This window comes from Pseudorca crassidens, chromosome 17 (assembly GCF_039906515.1).
Source record: "Pseudorca crassidens isolate mPseCra1 chromosome 17, mPseCra1.hap1, whole genome shotgun sequence".
Lineage (NCBI taxonomy): Eukaryota > Metazoa > Chordata > Mammalia > Artiodactyla > Delphinidae > Pseudorca > Pseudorca crassidens.
Window position 1 is genome coordinate 18770278 of NC_090312.1, and position 15155 is coordinate 18785432.

General features: G+C 44.7%; 1 protein-coding gene across 1 annotated transcript in view; it reads left to right on the plus strand.

Moving 5' to 3' along the window:
* Positions 1-1405: 1405 nt before the first annotated feature.
* The window catches only part of SNTB1 (syntrophin beta 1), a 230218-nt gene continuing 216468 nt past the window's right edge, over positions 1406-15155 (plus strand). The window contains exon 1 of the mRNA XM_067711385.1: positions 1406-2333. Within this exon, the coding sequence (XP_067567486.1) occupies positions 1766-2333 (568 nt within the window). The 5' untranslated portion in view covers positions 1406-1765. The remainder of the gene's footprint in view (positions 2334-15155) is intronic.

Genomic DNA, 15155 nt, shown 5'->3' on the forward strand with positions numbered 1-15155 from the left:
GCCGTGAGTACCTTTACATGAAAGAATAAACAGCTTTTGGAACACTGGTGGGTTAGAAATATAGGAAATAAGGTTGCTACCAGCAGAAGTATAAATCTAAGCATTCCCCTTGACCTACCTGCAGTGACTTCTTTTCCTCAAAAACAAAAAAACCCAAAACTCAAATGTTTCCATTTCATTCTGGGACCCTGCCTGGAATACCAACCACCCGATCTCTGGGGATTGGTCTGGGTTTTTAAACATTCTCCATTAAAAGTGTGAGTCATTCTGGAAGGGTCAGAGAGCTTCCAATGATAATACACATCAGTGGGAATGTGTTCAATAGATTTCTTTCCTCCTGACACCTTGCTGGGTTGGGTTTACCTTTAGGAATTCTCAGATCTGTGAATTTTGTTTTGGTTTTTGGAGAGAGGGCAGAGAGAGGAGGGAAAAGGAGGGAAAGGAGAAGTGTGAAACACTTCCAGAGTTCCATGAGACCTGCTTAGGATCGGGGAGAACTTGAGAGGTTCAAGGACCAGGAGGGTTCTGGGAGGTTCATCTAAGACATGGGTTATGTTGGCATTTCCGCATTGGCCTGGGAAAGTAACCAATGATTATAATATCATTTCCCAGGAAAAATGCAGCTAGAGTTCCACATATGTCACTCATAAAGGAACTTTTGAGAGACAGTCCATTGCAACTGAGTTCTTAAATGGTGGACTTTCTATATTGGATCTCGGGAAGAAAGAGAACGTCACAGGAAGCGTTTGGGTGGCACTGGGGGGAAAAAAAAGATAGGTCAGAAGCAGAGAGCATATAATGTGCCAGAAATGGAAGAACATCTGTCTCTGGGGTCTGGGGCAGGCAGCGACCTGCTAAAAACCCCAGCCAGCAAAGACACCTCTCCAGAGACCCGGCAGAAAGATGTCCTGCATTTAAAAAGAAGTTTCCCGCACTCGGGTTATGCTGACGTTTCATTTTGGGGTCTTGGGACAGCCTTCCCTCGTGACTCTCAGGGAACCCAGGGCCTCTGCCTGAGTCTACCTGACAGTCCCTGCGAAAAGGAGAGACAGGTAAGAACTCAGCAGGAGAAGCCGAGATTTGGTTTGAGGAAGCCAGAGGGAGGAGATTTGAATCTAGACACCCCTGGGGGGTAGGACTGAGAGGCGATTCTACAAAGGGTGTGAAAGGGGAGGGGGCTTGGGAGCATCAGGCAGGGGACCAACGCAGGACACACAGACCACGCCAACGTGCGGTGTGGGCGCCCGCGGAGAAGGACGGGTGGAGAAGAGACGCCTGGGGCGGGGTGGAGGGGAAGCTGTCCCTGCGGCGACGTGCGCTCGGAGGAGGGAGGCGGGGAGGGTCGAGCGGGCGCGCGGCGTGTGACCGCCGAGGCTGCGGCGGCTGGAACAGGTGAGCGGCCGCCGGGCGCTGGGTCCCCGCCCTTCCCCGGGAGCGACTCCCCCTACCGACCCTCGCCGGCGCTTAGCCGTTACGCGGCTTCCCCTCGGTTTGGGGTTTTGCCACTGGCAGCTGGTTTTTTTCCCCTTTCCTGTTTCTGTCTCTCCTTCTTCTTTTAGGTTGCTCCACCCCGCCCAGGATCAGGCCAGGGGGAACCGGCCGCACCGCGGTTGCCAACTCGCGCAGGGCGCTTTGGCGAAGTCCCGGAGTGGAGTCCCGCGTCCCGCCTCCTCCCTGCGGGGCGCGCTCTCCTTGCTCCCCCCGCAACCCTTCCCCACTTTTCCCCCCTTTTGCAATCACATGGCATTTTAAGAATGCCGGAAAGATGGCGGTAGCGGCGGCAGCGGCGGCCGGGCCGGCCGGCGGGGGAAGCGGCCGAGCGCAGCGGAGCGGGCTGCTGGAAGTTTTGGTGCGGGATCGCTGGCACAAAGTTCTGGTGAACTTGAGCGAGGACGCCCTGGTTCTGAGCTGCGAGGAGGGCGCTGCGGCGTACAACGGCATCGGGACCGCCACCAATGGCTCGTTCTGCAGGGGCGCCGGCGCGGGGCACCCGGGCGCGGGCGGCGCGCAGCCCCCGGACTCGCCCGCCGGGGTCCGCACCGCCTTCACCGACCTGCCCGAGCAGGTGCCCGAATCCATCTCGAACCAGAAGCGCGGCGTGAAGGTGCTGAAGCAGGAGCTGGGCGGGCTGGGCATCAGCATCAAGGGGGGCAAGGAGAACAAGATGCCCATCCTCATCAGCAAGATCTTCAAGGGGCTGGCGGCGGACCAAACACAAGCCCTGTACGTAGGGGACGCCATCCTGTCCGTAAACGGGGCCGACCTGCGGGACGCCACCCACGACGAGGCGGTGCAGGCGCTGAAGCGCGCTGGCAAGGAAGTGCTGCTGGAAGGTGAGGGGTTAACGCCGGGCGGGCCGCTCGGGATGCGCAGCGCACGCCCCCCCCCCCCCCCCCCCCCGCCCCACCGCAGCCGCATCCTCACACCCACCCGCTTGCTGTCACCCACCAGGGGGCCGCAGCGCGCTGCTGGCGGAGTTTTGACAACTTTGGCCCACCTGGGGGCAACTTGTTCCCTCCCTAGGGTTGTCCCAGGCGTTGACCCGTCAGGGGTGTAGGAAAGGGCTAGGCGAAGAGGGTTTCTGTGCCGAGCACCGGGTCGGAGGCGTAATGATGTTGACTCATTTTTTATCCGCGCAAAATCCTTGTGTAGTGTAGGGGCTGGAAGTGAAACTGGCAATGAAGTGTACGCGCCCGCGTTCCGAAGCGAGCTCACTGAGTAATAGCAACTCTGACAGTTTTCTGCTTTGGCACAATTTTCTTCTCAGGAGCCTGGGCTGCCCAGCTAAAAAAAAGGGTTGAATCTCAAAGCGGCCAGAGAGGGGTGGCAACGTGTGAATGCTAGAACTCCCACCACCCTTCCCGATTTCCTCCTTTCAAATTGGAAACTGGGCTTCTGGCTCGGGAGCTGTGCCCAGGGCTGGGAAGTGAGGTGCAGCTGTATGCAAAAGTTCACTTCTGCTGCCAGGTGTTTGGCCGGTGCCTCTGGATTCCAGGTTGCTCCGGTGGAGGGCTGGTGAAGTGGTGTTTCTGCCTGCATCTTCCCCCGGTGTTTCCCCTCCATTCCCCCGGAGTGATGTGGAAACAACTTTGCATTTGTAAACAGTTTCCCCTGCGTGTGAGGTGTCTTAGAAACTACTCTCTTGCGATCTTATGTCCCCATTCTCCTAGTTACCGAAGGTGAGCAGAATAGGTAGCACCGTTTTCTGCGCTTTTGTGACTGTGGGGCATTACGTGGGGCAGAAGGGCAGTGGTAAGGGGATGACACATTCTCCTTTCCCACTACAGCTGCATTTTTCACTGGATGCCTGCCACTCTGCCCCTTAGCTTGCTTTGTACATAGCTCTTTCAGCACTAATGTCATGGAAATATCTATTTATTCAGCTTTTCCCCTGCTGTAGATTGAGTTATCTGGGGTCTTTGATTTAGTTTGGGTCATCTCCCTTGAGCTCCATGACATGCTTGCTGAGTCAACGAATAAATGAACCCATGGCCATTGAAACAATGTTTCAACTGAGACCTTGTAAACCAGGTGGTTGATTTAAGCCTAAATTAAGAACTTAAGTCAATTTCCTGCTCATCAGTTGTGGTGCTGGTGTGTGAAACCCAGAAAGTTCGAAGTTGGGAAACCAACTGTTCCCTGTAACAGCTGATGCAACTCTCTGGTACATGGCCCACATCCTGGCCTAGAATACACGTCCCCCCCCCCTTATTTGTCTAGAGGATTTGTGATGTCTTCATATTTAATTGCTACCCAGGATCCAGAAAGTGGAAGGCTATTTGCTTTGGCTTTATGGTTAACATAAGTAAACAAAAAAAGTTTTCTTGATTCAAGTGTGTGTCGGCTTCTGTGACAAGGTGCAGGTGGAATCTGGAGCAAGTGTAGTTTAGACTATAAACGGCTGAATACCTGCTTGGCTTGTAATATTTACTGCAAAATATCAGGGGGCACACAGGCAGGTCGCTTCTATTTCAGGCACTGCCCTTCATTATGTCTCTTCTTCTCCTCAGTTTCACTTTAATGAATAGTGATTTAGCAAAGAAGTAAAAAAAAAAAAACAAACTCTCTCACCCCAAAAGAGGAAGAAAATGTGACTCTCTACAGTTTAAAATAAACTTAGACAAAGAAAAAAAGTCAAGCAGTTGTCTGACTTTATTGGTGCAGCAACTGAAAAGTGAGCTTTGTAAAAATCTCTGAAGGTAACATTCTTACAACGGATTGTTGTGTGTTCCAGGCAGGACCTCTAGGGGCAGACCTATGGGCTTCTTAGACACGACCCACCTGGGCTTTGGGCAGCAGTCTTATTCCAAGCCTGAGTTTTCAGAAATTGACTGCTATTAAGATAAGCAAGAAACCCTCCCCCCCCCCAAAAAAAAACAGTGTCTTTTCTTCTGAGAGTATTGGTAGGAAATGAGGTGGGAATGATCATGTATCATCAAATCAAACAGCACACAAACCTCTCTTTTGTAGCTTGGCCTAGTACAGGGATTCCCAGCTGAAGGTACTTTTCAGAATCACGGGAAGGGCTTTTTAAAATCACCTATCGGGACTTCCCTGGCGGTCCAGTGGTTAAGACTTCGCCTTCCAATGCAGGGGGTATAGGTTCAATCCCTGGTCCAGGAGCTAAGATCCCACATGCCTCACAGCCAAAACACCAAAACATAAAACAGAAGCAACATTGTAACAACTTCAATAAAGACTAAAAATGGTCCACATCAAAAAAAAAATCTTGAAAAATATTTAATAAAATAAAATCACCTATCTACTTGCTACTGCACTGAAATGCCATCTTGATTTCAGAATTTCTACATAGGAAAGTCTTTGCTGATGTAATCTAGTTGGACCAGAGGGCTAAGGGAGATGTATTAAAGATATATTTATATGGCAAAGACACTGTTTTCTATTTAGATTGCTTTTTTTGGTTTGTATGATTTTTGAGGGAGCGGTTGGAGACTAGTTTCATCCCTCAACCGCAGCCAATATGACCCCCATTACATGACATGCGCCCCCTAGTGGAGACTGACTGCCTCTACTAATGGTACATCCTGTGAAATGAAACCCCGCCCAGCAAATTTCAATGCCAGCGTTCTAGTCTTAGATTCTGCCACAGAAGGATGTCAACCTCCCTGAGCCTCAGTGTTTTCTGAAAAATGAGAATAAAGAAATGCTTACTTACTGGGCTGCTGTATGGAAGAGCACTCTGAGAATTTAAAAAGGCCTGGGGAGGGGGGCGGGACAGAATGTATCAAATGCCTGCTGTGATTATTTTTACAATTCACATGAAGATGAAATTGCCCCTTCTAAGGGACACACCTTTCCTATTCCTTTACTAGAGTTTATATTTTTTAATTTTTATTGTTTTTTTGTTGTTGTTGTTTTTGTACTATAGAACTGTAATGTTAGGAGACCTTTGCTCTGGGAAAAGAGAATCACAGCAACAGCTAATATCTCTTGAGCACTTAATATGTGCCAGGTTTTACTTATATCTGTTCGTGTACACTTCTGGTAACCCCATGAGGTTAGTGCTACTGTTGCTTACTTTACTGATGGGAAACTAAAGTTTACAGACTTTACACGTTTAAAGTTTACAGGTTATTTGCATAAACTACCAGAGCTAGAAGGCATCCAGGTCTATCAGACTTAAAAGCTCATACTTAAAACCTCCAGGTGAAATTGATACTCTGAGCTTCTGCTTCAACTGCGTGCTTGAATCAGTTGAAGTTCATCAGTTATTGGGCTCAAGATGTCCTTCCCCACTACTCGAATGTGCTGACATGCTTGGGACGGCTTTGAGCAGGAAACAGCAATTGTGTGGACCGCTCAAAAGGGAGAGACAGGAAAGAGGACTGAGTCTCAAAGCCCTCATCACCAAGTGTTTGGCTATCAAGAGGGAGCGGCTGCGATATGGCCCAAATTTACAATGTGACTGAGCCTCCATCATTAAACACATGGCGGGCAAAGAGACGAAATTGCAATTCAGACTTAAAGAGTGAATAAACTATGCCAGTGAAGTCAGTGTTAACCCAAACGTGCATCAAAGTTAAGATCAGAAATCTTCACACTGTGAACTCCTTTCCCATTTTAGGGAGGTGGGAACAGGGACCCTGCATTCAGCCATGCAGATATTCAACCTCACAACTCCAGGGGTGCACCCTCTGGAGTTGGGCAGGGAATACCTGCATAGATGTCTTTGGCAGCTTTGGGTACAGAAGGGGGGGTGGGGGAAGAAGTTTTTGCCCTTATATTAATAGTAAAATCATAATTTGGCCTATATCAACCTTTTTGTAACTGAAGCGACAATAAAATTGGTTTCTTCAGAACTTTGTTGAGATCAAGGAGTGCAGAATGTTCTGGAAGTGGAGGTGAGGGGTGGACAGAATTATCCTTGGGTACAGAGGTCACTTATGGAACTAAAAAATAGAAACACAAAGGAGAAAGTCAGAGACAGTTGTTGGCATTAACCTTCTCCATCAGAGTTCCTCCCTCAGTACTACTCCCAGGAATGCTTGTCTGCTGAGATCATCTAAAATGTCACTTTCATAATCACTTTCTCCAGTGGTGGAAGTAGGGATGATGGGGCAGGGAGATGGCAGGGTGCAAGGGAAGGGCAGTGATATTGCTGGCATTCAGTCTCAGGATTGGATGAGAATTTGAAGTTTAAAGAATATTAATTTATTTAGGATGTACAGATTCTTAAAGAATACCCAAGAACCCTGGAATTAGAATCTTGAAACTTGAGTTATCTTTTAACTAATAATTACACTTTTTGCAATATACTTTATTTCTTTGGACCTTAATTTTCTTCATTGGAAAGCTAGAAAGCTGCAGTAAGCCATCTCTAAACCTTATTTCACTTCATAACTTATAAATTCAGACCCAACACACTTTTATTAACAAATCTTTCTAACACCCCTTTTATTATCATGAAATGAATTTCATAAATATAACCTAACTCTAATTTAAGTTTAAAATCAAAATAATGCCCTATTATTAACATGAAAAAATGGAGAAATGAAGTGAATTATAAAAAATATGTTTCAACAGATAACTACATGGTACAACTACACCAGAGGTCATAATGAAGGCGGTAGATGCTAGGACTTGTATGTAAAATTACTGTCGATGCATAGCTACAAATGAAGATGGGTAGGGGTATGTAGTATCACTTGGGATCTGGAAAAATCTTGCACTGTGAAGGACTGGCTCAGACGTTGCAAGGTATCTTGGATCCCTGGCGGCTATCACTAAATGCTAGTCGTATGCCAGCATGACCCACCTTGACCTCTAAAATGCCTCCATAAGTTTATGAACTGCTATTGGGGAAGGGCAAGAACCAACCTCTTAAGAACCAGTGTTCTGTAAGAATGCTAATTCTACTTTATAATGCCTAACCTCTTGTAACTACACGTGTGATCGTACCTAACACTTATATAATATTTACCTGGTACCAGATGCTGTTCTTAGCACTTTACCTGGACCAAATCAGTGGTATCTCACAATACCCTGATGCTATCAGTATGTCTATTTTACAGATAAGAAAACTGAGGCCCAGATCAATTAAGCCACTTGCCGAAGAAACACAGTGAATAAATGCTGAGGCTGAGATTGAAGCACAAGCCTTAAAGCCTTTGATCCTCATGAACAGCTGTACAAAATAAGCAGACTAGGGATGCTTATCCTCAACTTGTTGATTAGGAAAGTGAAGCTCCAAGAGGTGGAATGATTTGTCTTTATGAGGCCTTTCTTCTACTTTCTTGTTTGAAATATTCGTTTTCTACTATGGCTGTAACAAATAACTAGAAACCCTGGTAAATTAAAACACACATTTACTATCTTACAGTCTGTTAAAGTCAGAAGCCCGATGCTGATCTCACTGAGCTAAAATCAACGTATCTGCAGGGCTGCATTCCTTTCTGGAGGCTCTTTTCCAGAAGCTTCTAGAGACCACTCTCCTGCCTTGACTCATGGCTCCCTTCCATTAAGCCTGGGGTAGCAGTTTGAGTCCATCTCACCTCTAATCACTCCAACCTCTATTATACCTCCGTCTTGCATTTTAAAGGCCCCTTGTGATTACATTGGTCACACCCAGATAATCCAGGATCATCTCCCCATTTAAAGTTAATGTTTAGCAACCCTAATTCAATTTGCAACCCTAATTCCCCTTTGCCGTGTAAGGTAACATATTGACAGGATCTGGAGGCTAGGCATCTTCTTTTCAGGGGGTGGTGGAGAGGGATAATTTTTCTGCTACCACATCTGGTTTGCTAAAGTCATAATGGTGCAGAGTTCCCAGGTAGGACTTCATGAATACACGGAACCACAGTAAAGAATCACTTCCTGTCTCACTGCAAAAGAGTTCTTCATTCATTCATTTATTTATGCCTCTAACGAGTTATTTATTCCGTGTCTTCTATGTGCCACACGCCACTAGGGGATTGCCCTCAAGAAGCAACATTTGAGTGACAGACACAGATCAGCACCGGATCAGCATCGTACAGGCAACTACAGGATGGAGTGAAAAGGGCAACATGCGGGGTTTTATGGGATGCTGTGGGTTCCCGCGGGAAGGGCAGCTGAGCCCCTCTAGGGCTAGGGAAGGCAAATGCCTCAGGGCAGCCTAAAAAAGAGCTTGGCCATCAGCTGTAGCCCAGTGTGGCTGAGCGGGTAGAATGTGACCTTCAGACCTTGATGAAGGGCAAGACTGAAAAAAGACCAGAGAATTGAGCAGGGGGCAAGGCTGGTAAGCCTTGTTACAGAGTTGGATTTCATTCTGAGGGTGAAGTGTCTTAGGCAGGGAAATGTCACGCTCGGTTTCACATTTCAAGAAGCTCGCTCTCTAGGGCGGTGCTTCTAGCATGAGGTTGGCAGGGCTTTAGTGAAATGACTGGCTCCCTGTTTCCACCCAGCTGCCCTGGGACACGGCCACTTGACCCTGAATTATACTTGGGGGCAACTCCATGAGTAAGGCTTACGTTTGCAAAGGGGCTTTACTCACATTACGATTTTGTCACCAGGTCACCCCTTTGTGGATGCTTGGACAGGTGTTACAATCTGCCTTTTGCACAGGAGGGTTAGGTGACTGGTCCCAGGTTACCTGTCAGTGACAGAGCTGGAAATCAGATTATCTAACACCCCATCAGCTCTCCTGCTGCGCGCTACACAAACTCAAGACATCGTGTGGGGACCAAAAGAAGTCTCAGAGGAATAAGCCTTGGCCTCTGATTTGGGGAGCCTTACAGTAAATAGGGAGGCAGGGCATTTGAGGCTGACTGTGAAATACTTGAGATTAGTAAGACAAATAGGGTGATTTTGACCCCAGCATATATAGCATAGCACCTGGCAGACATCAGGCTGTTAAAATGTGTTAGAAAAGGAAAAAATGGAAGGACAGATGGAAGGAAGGGAGGGAGGGAGGGAGGGAGAGAAAAAATTGGGGGATTTAGCAGTGACCCTTTTTTTATGACTCCCATCCTCCAGCACTCCTGCTGTTGGACTATGGTGATAAACATCTGGCATCCGATAATGAAAACTATACCTTTTCCTGTAGAGAAGAGGAATAAAGAAGGGACTTTATAAACCTAGGAAGCACTTACTTAACATAGACCAGTCTTGAAAGTTCCCAAAAGAGGAGCCAGGCATGATTTTAACAGTGATCCGAAAATGTAATTAATTATCCTTTTCGTGTTATATTTATAACCACTTTGCCTTTGCCCTGCTGTGGCACAGGGACCTCCACCTCTGAATAAGTAAGAACGCTTTCTACCCAAGGAGATGAAAACTCTCTGCTTAGATATTTTAATTGTTTCTTTTTTAAGCTTATGTATCAGCCTGAGAATTCAGACCATGTTCCTTAAGTGAAGCTGATCGGAATGGTCCTTCAGTTCCTTCTTTCTGCCGGGGTAGGGGATGTTCTTCTTGTTCAGTGGTGCATTTTAGCCGTCGCCCCGTGAAGTATGTATAAAAATAACTCGCTGCACATGGCTCCACACTTGTGAAAGACATCTAACCAAAGCTACCAGTGTTCTGTTTGGCGAAGGGAAATCATTCTCTGGCAGCTAGTAGCCTGCTAAGAATTCTACTTCAGATGATGCATTTCAAAGCAGTTCATGTTAAAGAAAAGCCAGAATTTCCCCCTGTATTTGTAACAGGTGTTTTACGTACCAAACCTCATTACCCACTTCACTGGCTTTGATCTATAATAATGCTTGCCTTTAGCCCTGGTCTGCAGAGTGAAACTTAAGAGAAAATATATAATGTGCACCACAAAGTAAATATCCTAACAGACCCGCACAAATGAGCCGCATTCCCAGCGCAGAATAGACAAGATGGACAGGTTCATGATTAATAATGATTATCATGGATCTTAAAAGGATGACCCGTACTTTAGCTCAGTACTTTTAAAAACTGCTCCTCCCTGTGGACTGAAGTGTCGTTCTTAGCATGTTCATAAGTGTGGGAGGCTCTGTTTAAAATGTAACGGGTTGCTGAGGATGACTGCAGCTGACATGTCCAGTTTGTTTGCATTGCTGTTCAAACTGCTCTTGTTTCTTCCTTTCGCAATTTTGTTTTTTTTTTTTCAAAGTGGTAAAAGACAATGGTTCAGAGGGTGGGCCTTGGATTTATTTTGTCTGGGCTTGAATTTGCAAGTCACCTCTTTCTCCCTGTGTGATCTTGTGCAAGTTACTTAATTACAAGCTTCAGTTTCTTAATCAGTGGGTTCATTGTAAGGAGTAGAGTGATTATGTATGTAAAGTGGTTAGCTCATTGCCTGGAACCAGTAGTCTGCACTAAATAATTAGTAACTGTGTAATATGTCAGGTCTCATGCTTATCTAAGTATTATTTTTGGATAGAGGGTTCAATCCTATAAGTAAAATGAAGGGTTCAATCATATGTTCTATAAAGCCTTTTGGGGGGCACAAGGGACAGCTTGGGATTTGCCATGTTGGGGAACCAAATGATGTAAGTGATGGCTTAGGAGAGTTCGTTTGCCTCGCAGGTGTGAATTATGATCCCACAAGGGTGTATTTCACTGATGAGTTTTAGTCGCATCAGATGCTTTCCATCAACCAAACCACAGTGTAGGGTGCTGTGGCTTTTAGTGGGCAAATGTGAACTGTGTCTTAAAATGCTGATATGCAGAGGAGTGTTTTGTGAAGGAACAATAGGCAAGTAGGGATTTAACCTACACAGCAAAATTCAAAACTCTTTAAAATTTTTTCTAGTAATTATAGGAATGTGGAGATCTTATTAACCCAAAGAAACCCAAATGTTTCTTTTACAAAAAATGTAAAATATTTATATAATCATTACTAAGTCAGAAATATACTTTAGTTTTTTATTCTATTATTTAGTACTGTGTTTCATGGTCTCCAAGAGACCATCCAGTGGAAGATATGTCATTGTTTATGTACCCTGAAGAAAGAAAAAACTGTCTAAGATGGGAAGTCTGATAGGTTACCTGCATAAAGTTGGGACACCAAAGGGCTATGCCTTCAATGCAGGAATAAATGAAAAATAAACCCATCACACAAAAAGGGACAACGAAGGCACTCATTTCAAATTTGGTACTGGTGGAAGGAAGGAAGAATATATCTCCAATAATTTTGAATTGCAGGTTGGTTCTAATAAATATTTAGGTCTGAATATACAATGTCAGTGTGAGTTTTAAAAAGTACTTAGGCAGATAATCTAAAGTGTTTTCAGATAGAGAGAGCCCCCGATGAATGATAGGAGAAATTATAAATACTCTCTGCAAGAACTTGGTTTCCATCCCCACCTTCAGAGATTTTAAGGCCCATCCCCCAATTCAAAGATGATAAAATATGAAAAGAAATGGGCAGTTTGAATTGATGAGGTATGGTGTAAAATTGTTACACAACTATTTATTAAAATAATTTTTCTTTTAATGTTTGTAAGGTGGCACCTTGTTGGTAGATTGAAGCAAAAATCTGTAGAGGGATGAGATGAAATTCCTGTTCTAAAATAGAACACCCCAGAGGGGAGACAGGTGTAGAGTAATAAACTACATTTATGTAAATTACAATAAGTTCTATAATAATAAAAAGTTATAAAGGAGTAAATGTTGTGACAGAACTTATGGAATATCTGAAGGTACTAAGGATATATGAAGTGGAAAGGAATGCTTCACAGAAAAGGTGACTTGAGAGTAGGATTACATAAGCAAAGTGAAATTTAAAATATAGGTAATTACATGGCTATCTGGGGCCCTGCATTTCAAATACTTTCATCTGAAATGTCCTTCATCTGCAATGAAAATCAAGGTTAACGATTTTTCTTTTTTGCTTGCGATATCCATATACCGTCCTCTGTTCTGTACTTCATTTTTAGAATTTGTCTAAATCAAAATACTACATGTTTATAGCATTCCTTCGCTACCCTCCCCCATATCTTCTCTCCTGTTCCCCAGAATATTAGGATATATAGCAGCATAGGCATATTATTTAGAATATTCTAATAGCAGTATGGGCATATGATTTAGAATATTGGAATACTTTTTTTTACATACTAGAATATATATTCTAATATTCTGAATAATATGCCTATTACTGCTATTTCTTGATCTATCAGATTTAGCCATTATTGACTAAATCAGTCTCTGTTTATAAAATTATGATAATGTCAGTATTGCTCCATTTTCCAGCCAAGTAATATTCTATGATCAGGTCTTTTGCAGTTACTAACAGCTTTTCTTTTTTTTCCATTTGCTTAGTTTTCTTATGCCCAGCTCAATTTTTTTTCCCCAAATGCAGCACTAATGTATCAAATTTCTAGCAATAATTATTTTTCAGATTTTCACACATATCAAATAATCCACCCATTCTGTTTATTTTTCTCTTGGAGCCCTGCCACTCTGGACTGGTTCTGTCTTGGCCTGGTGTGTGGCCATCTTCCTCGGGTTGTCCTTAGCTTTATCCTGTGTCTGTTTTCCCGAATCTACTATCACCTTCATTTCTTGTTTACTCCCTAGTTTTGCTGGAGCACTTTTTTTTTTTTTTTTTTTTGCGGTACGCGGGCCTCTCACAGCTGCGGCCTCTCCCGTTGCGGAGCACAGGCTCCCAACGCGCAGGCTCAGCGGCCATGGCTCACGGGCCCAGCCACTCGGCGCCGTGTGGGATCTCCCCGGCCGGGGCACAAACTTACGTTCCCTGCATCGGCAGCGGGACTCTCAACCACTGCGCCACCAGAGAAGCCCCGGAGCACGTTCTTCAGTGGCTTTCTGAGAAAGAATGTTTCGGAGGTAAATATGTGATAATATCTTTAATTTGTTTTCTCACTGGGTTGGTCCTTTGATTGTGGTGGTCTGAGGTAGCAGTCATTTTCCCTCAGCAGTTTTCAGGGTTGCTGGTGAGAAGTCTTAGGCCATTCTCGTTCGCTTTCTTTTATGTGTGAACTATTTCTTTTTGCTGGAAACTTTTCTTTTTTTGCGGTACGCGGGCCTCTCACTGTTGTGGCCTCTCCTGTTGCGGAGCACAGGCTCCGGACGCGCAGGCTCAGCGGCCACGGCTCACGGGCCCAGCCGCTCCGCCGCATGTGGGATCTTCCCGGACCGGGGCATGAACCCGTGTCCCCTGCAAAGGCAGGCGGACTCAACCACTGCGTCACCAGGGAAGCCCTAATACTTCTTTTTATCTCTGATATTCTCAGTTGTATAGACTGCCTTGCCTTGGTGTGAGGCTTTTGGTAATCAATTTTCCAAGCACTTAATGGACAGCAGTAGGCTGAAGCCATAGTTCCCAAACTGTGTGCCAAGATATCCTAGGGTGCCCCAGTGAACTCACAAGGGTACCATGGAATATTTTAAAGTTTCAAGGAAAACAGCACCATCTCTTGGATACCAGGCAAACTGTTAAAGGGAGTTTCAACATTAGATTGCTGCATTCCTTCAATAATGTGAATATCTTTGCAAAGCCGGGTTTTCTGCGATTACTGTGATAAGAAATTAAATTAAATTAAAAATAAGTACCACATGAAATGAAGGTGGCAGTATCCACATGATTCCAAAGCTTTAGAAGTTGTGTAGTGCCCAACAAGTGCTAAGTTTTTAGGACTTAAAGATATACTACGTTGTTTGGACTTAACTGCTTAATAAATTGAATTGGTAGGTGTTTCTTTGGGCCTATGAGTGTCATGAAAAAAATAACTAAGACATTTAGGGTGCCATTTACCGAGTAGATTGGGGTTTGTGGTCCAAAGGCTCTTACACGTCAGTTCTGGAACAGTTTTCTTGTATTATTTATTTGACAGTTCTCGTTTGCCGTTTTTGCTCTCTGTGTGTGGAAATCTTATAGCTGGATGTTGGACCCTCTGTATGGACACGCTAAGAAACTAATTTTTGTTGTTATCTTTTTTTTTCTTTTTTTCTCCAGTTGTCCTTCTCTTTCATGTTTGTTCATTTTCATGAACAATTACTAGATTTGTATCTACAACTCTTGTATTGAATCTTTAAAAAATTTTATCTGTTCTATCTCTAAGCTCCAGAACATTCTCTTGGTCTCATTGTTCATTTTCTTATAGCATTCTCTTGTTTTGTGGATACAATATCTTTGCTGCTAAGAACCCATGAATAATAGTTTCCTGAAGACTCTTTTTTGCACTAATATTGGCTCAGATGTCTCAATGTACCTTTCTGTCCACTTAATTTTTCAGTGTGTTTAGGCATATCTGATAGTGTCACGTATTCTGAGATTTGTTCCATTTTTGTGTTCCCCGAGAGGCAGAGCCTGATAAGAGTATCTCAGTGTAAGAAGTTTATTTGGGGTAGAATCACAGAAAACACTGGTAGTAGAGTGGCAATGTAAGACGGTGATTGGAACAAATCCATAAAGACCCCACCGTGAGCCACTAAGCCACTCTGGAATGCATCAGATCCTAACTGAGGGGTGAGGAAGGGGGTGAAACTTATTCACCAGCTCGCCATCATCATTTCGTTAAGGTTGACTGCTGAGGGTATTACCTCTCTGATACTCTTGCTGGCATCTCTGTGAGGGTCACAAGTACCCTCCTGCCAAAAAGATGCCCTCCAGGCAGAGAACTGCAGGTATTCACTCTAAGCAGCCTTCTCTACATGTAACATTGACTGCAGAGGAGACATGATATACTAACTTGGGCTTCATCAGAACCTCATTTCCTGAT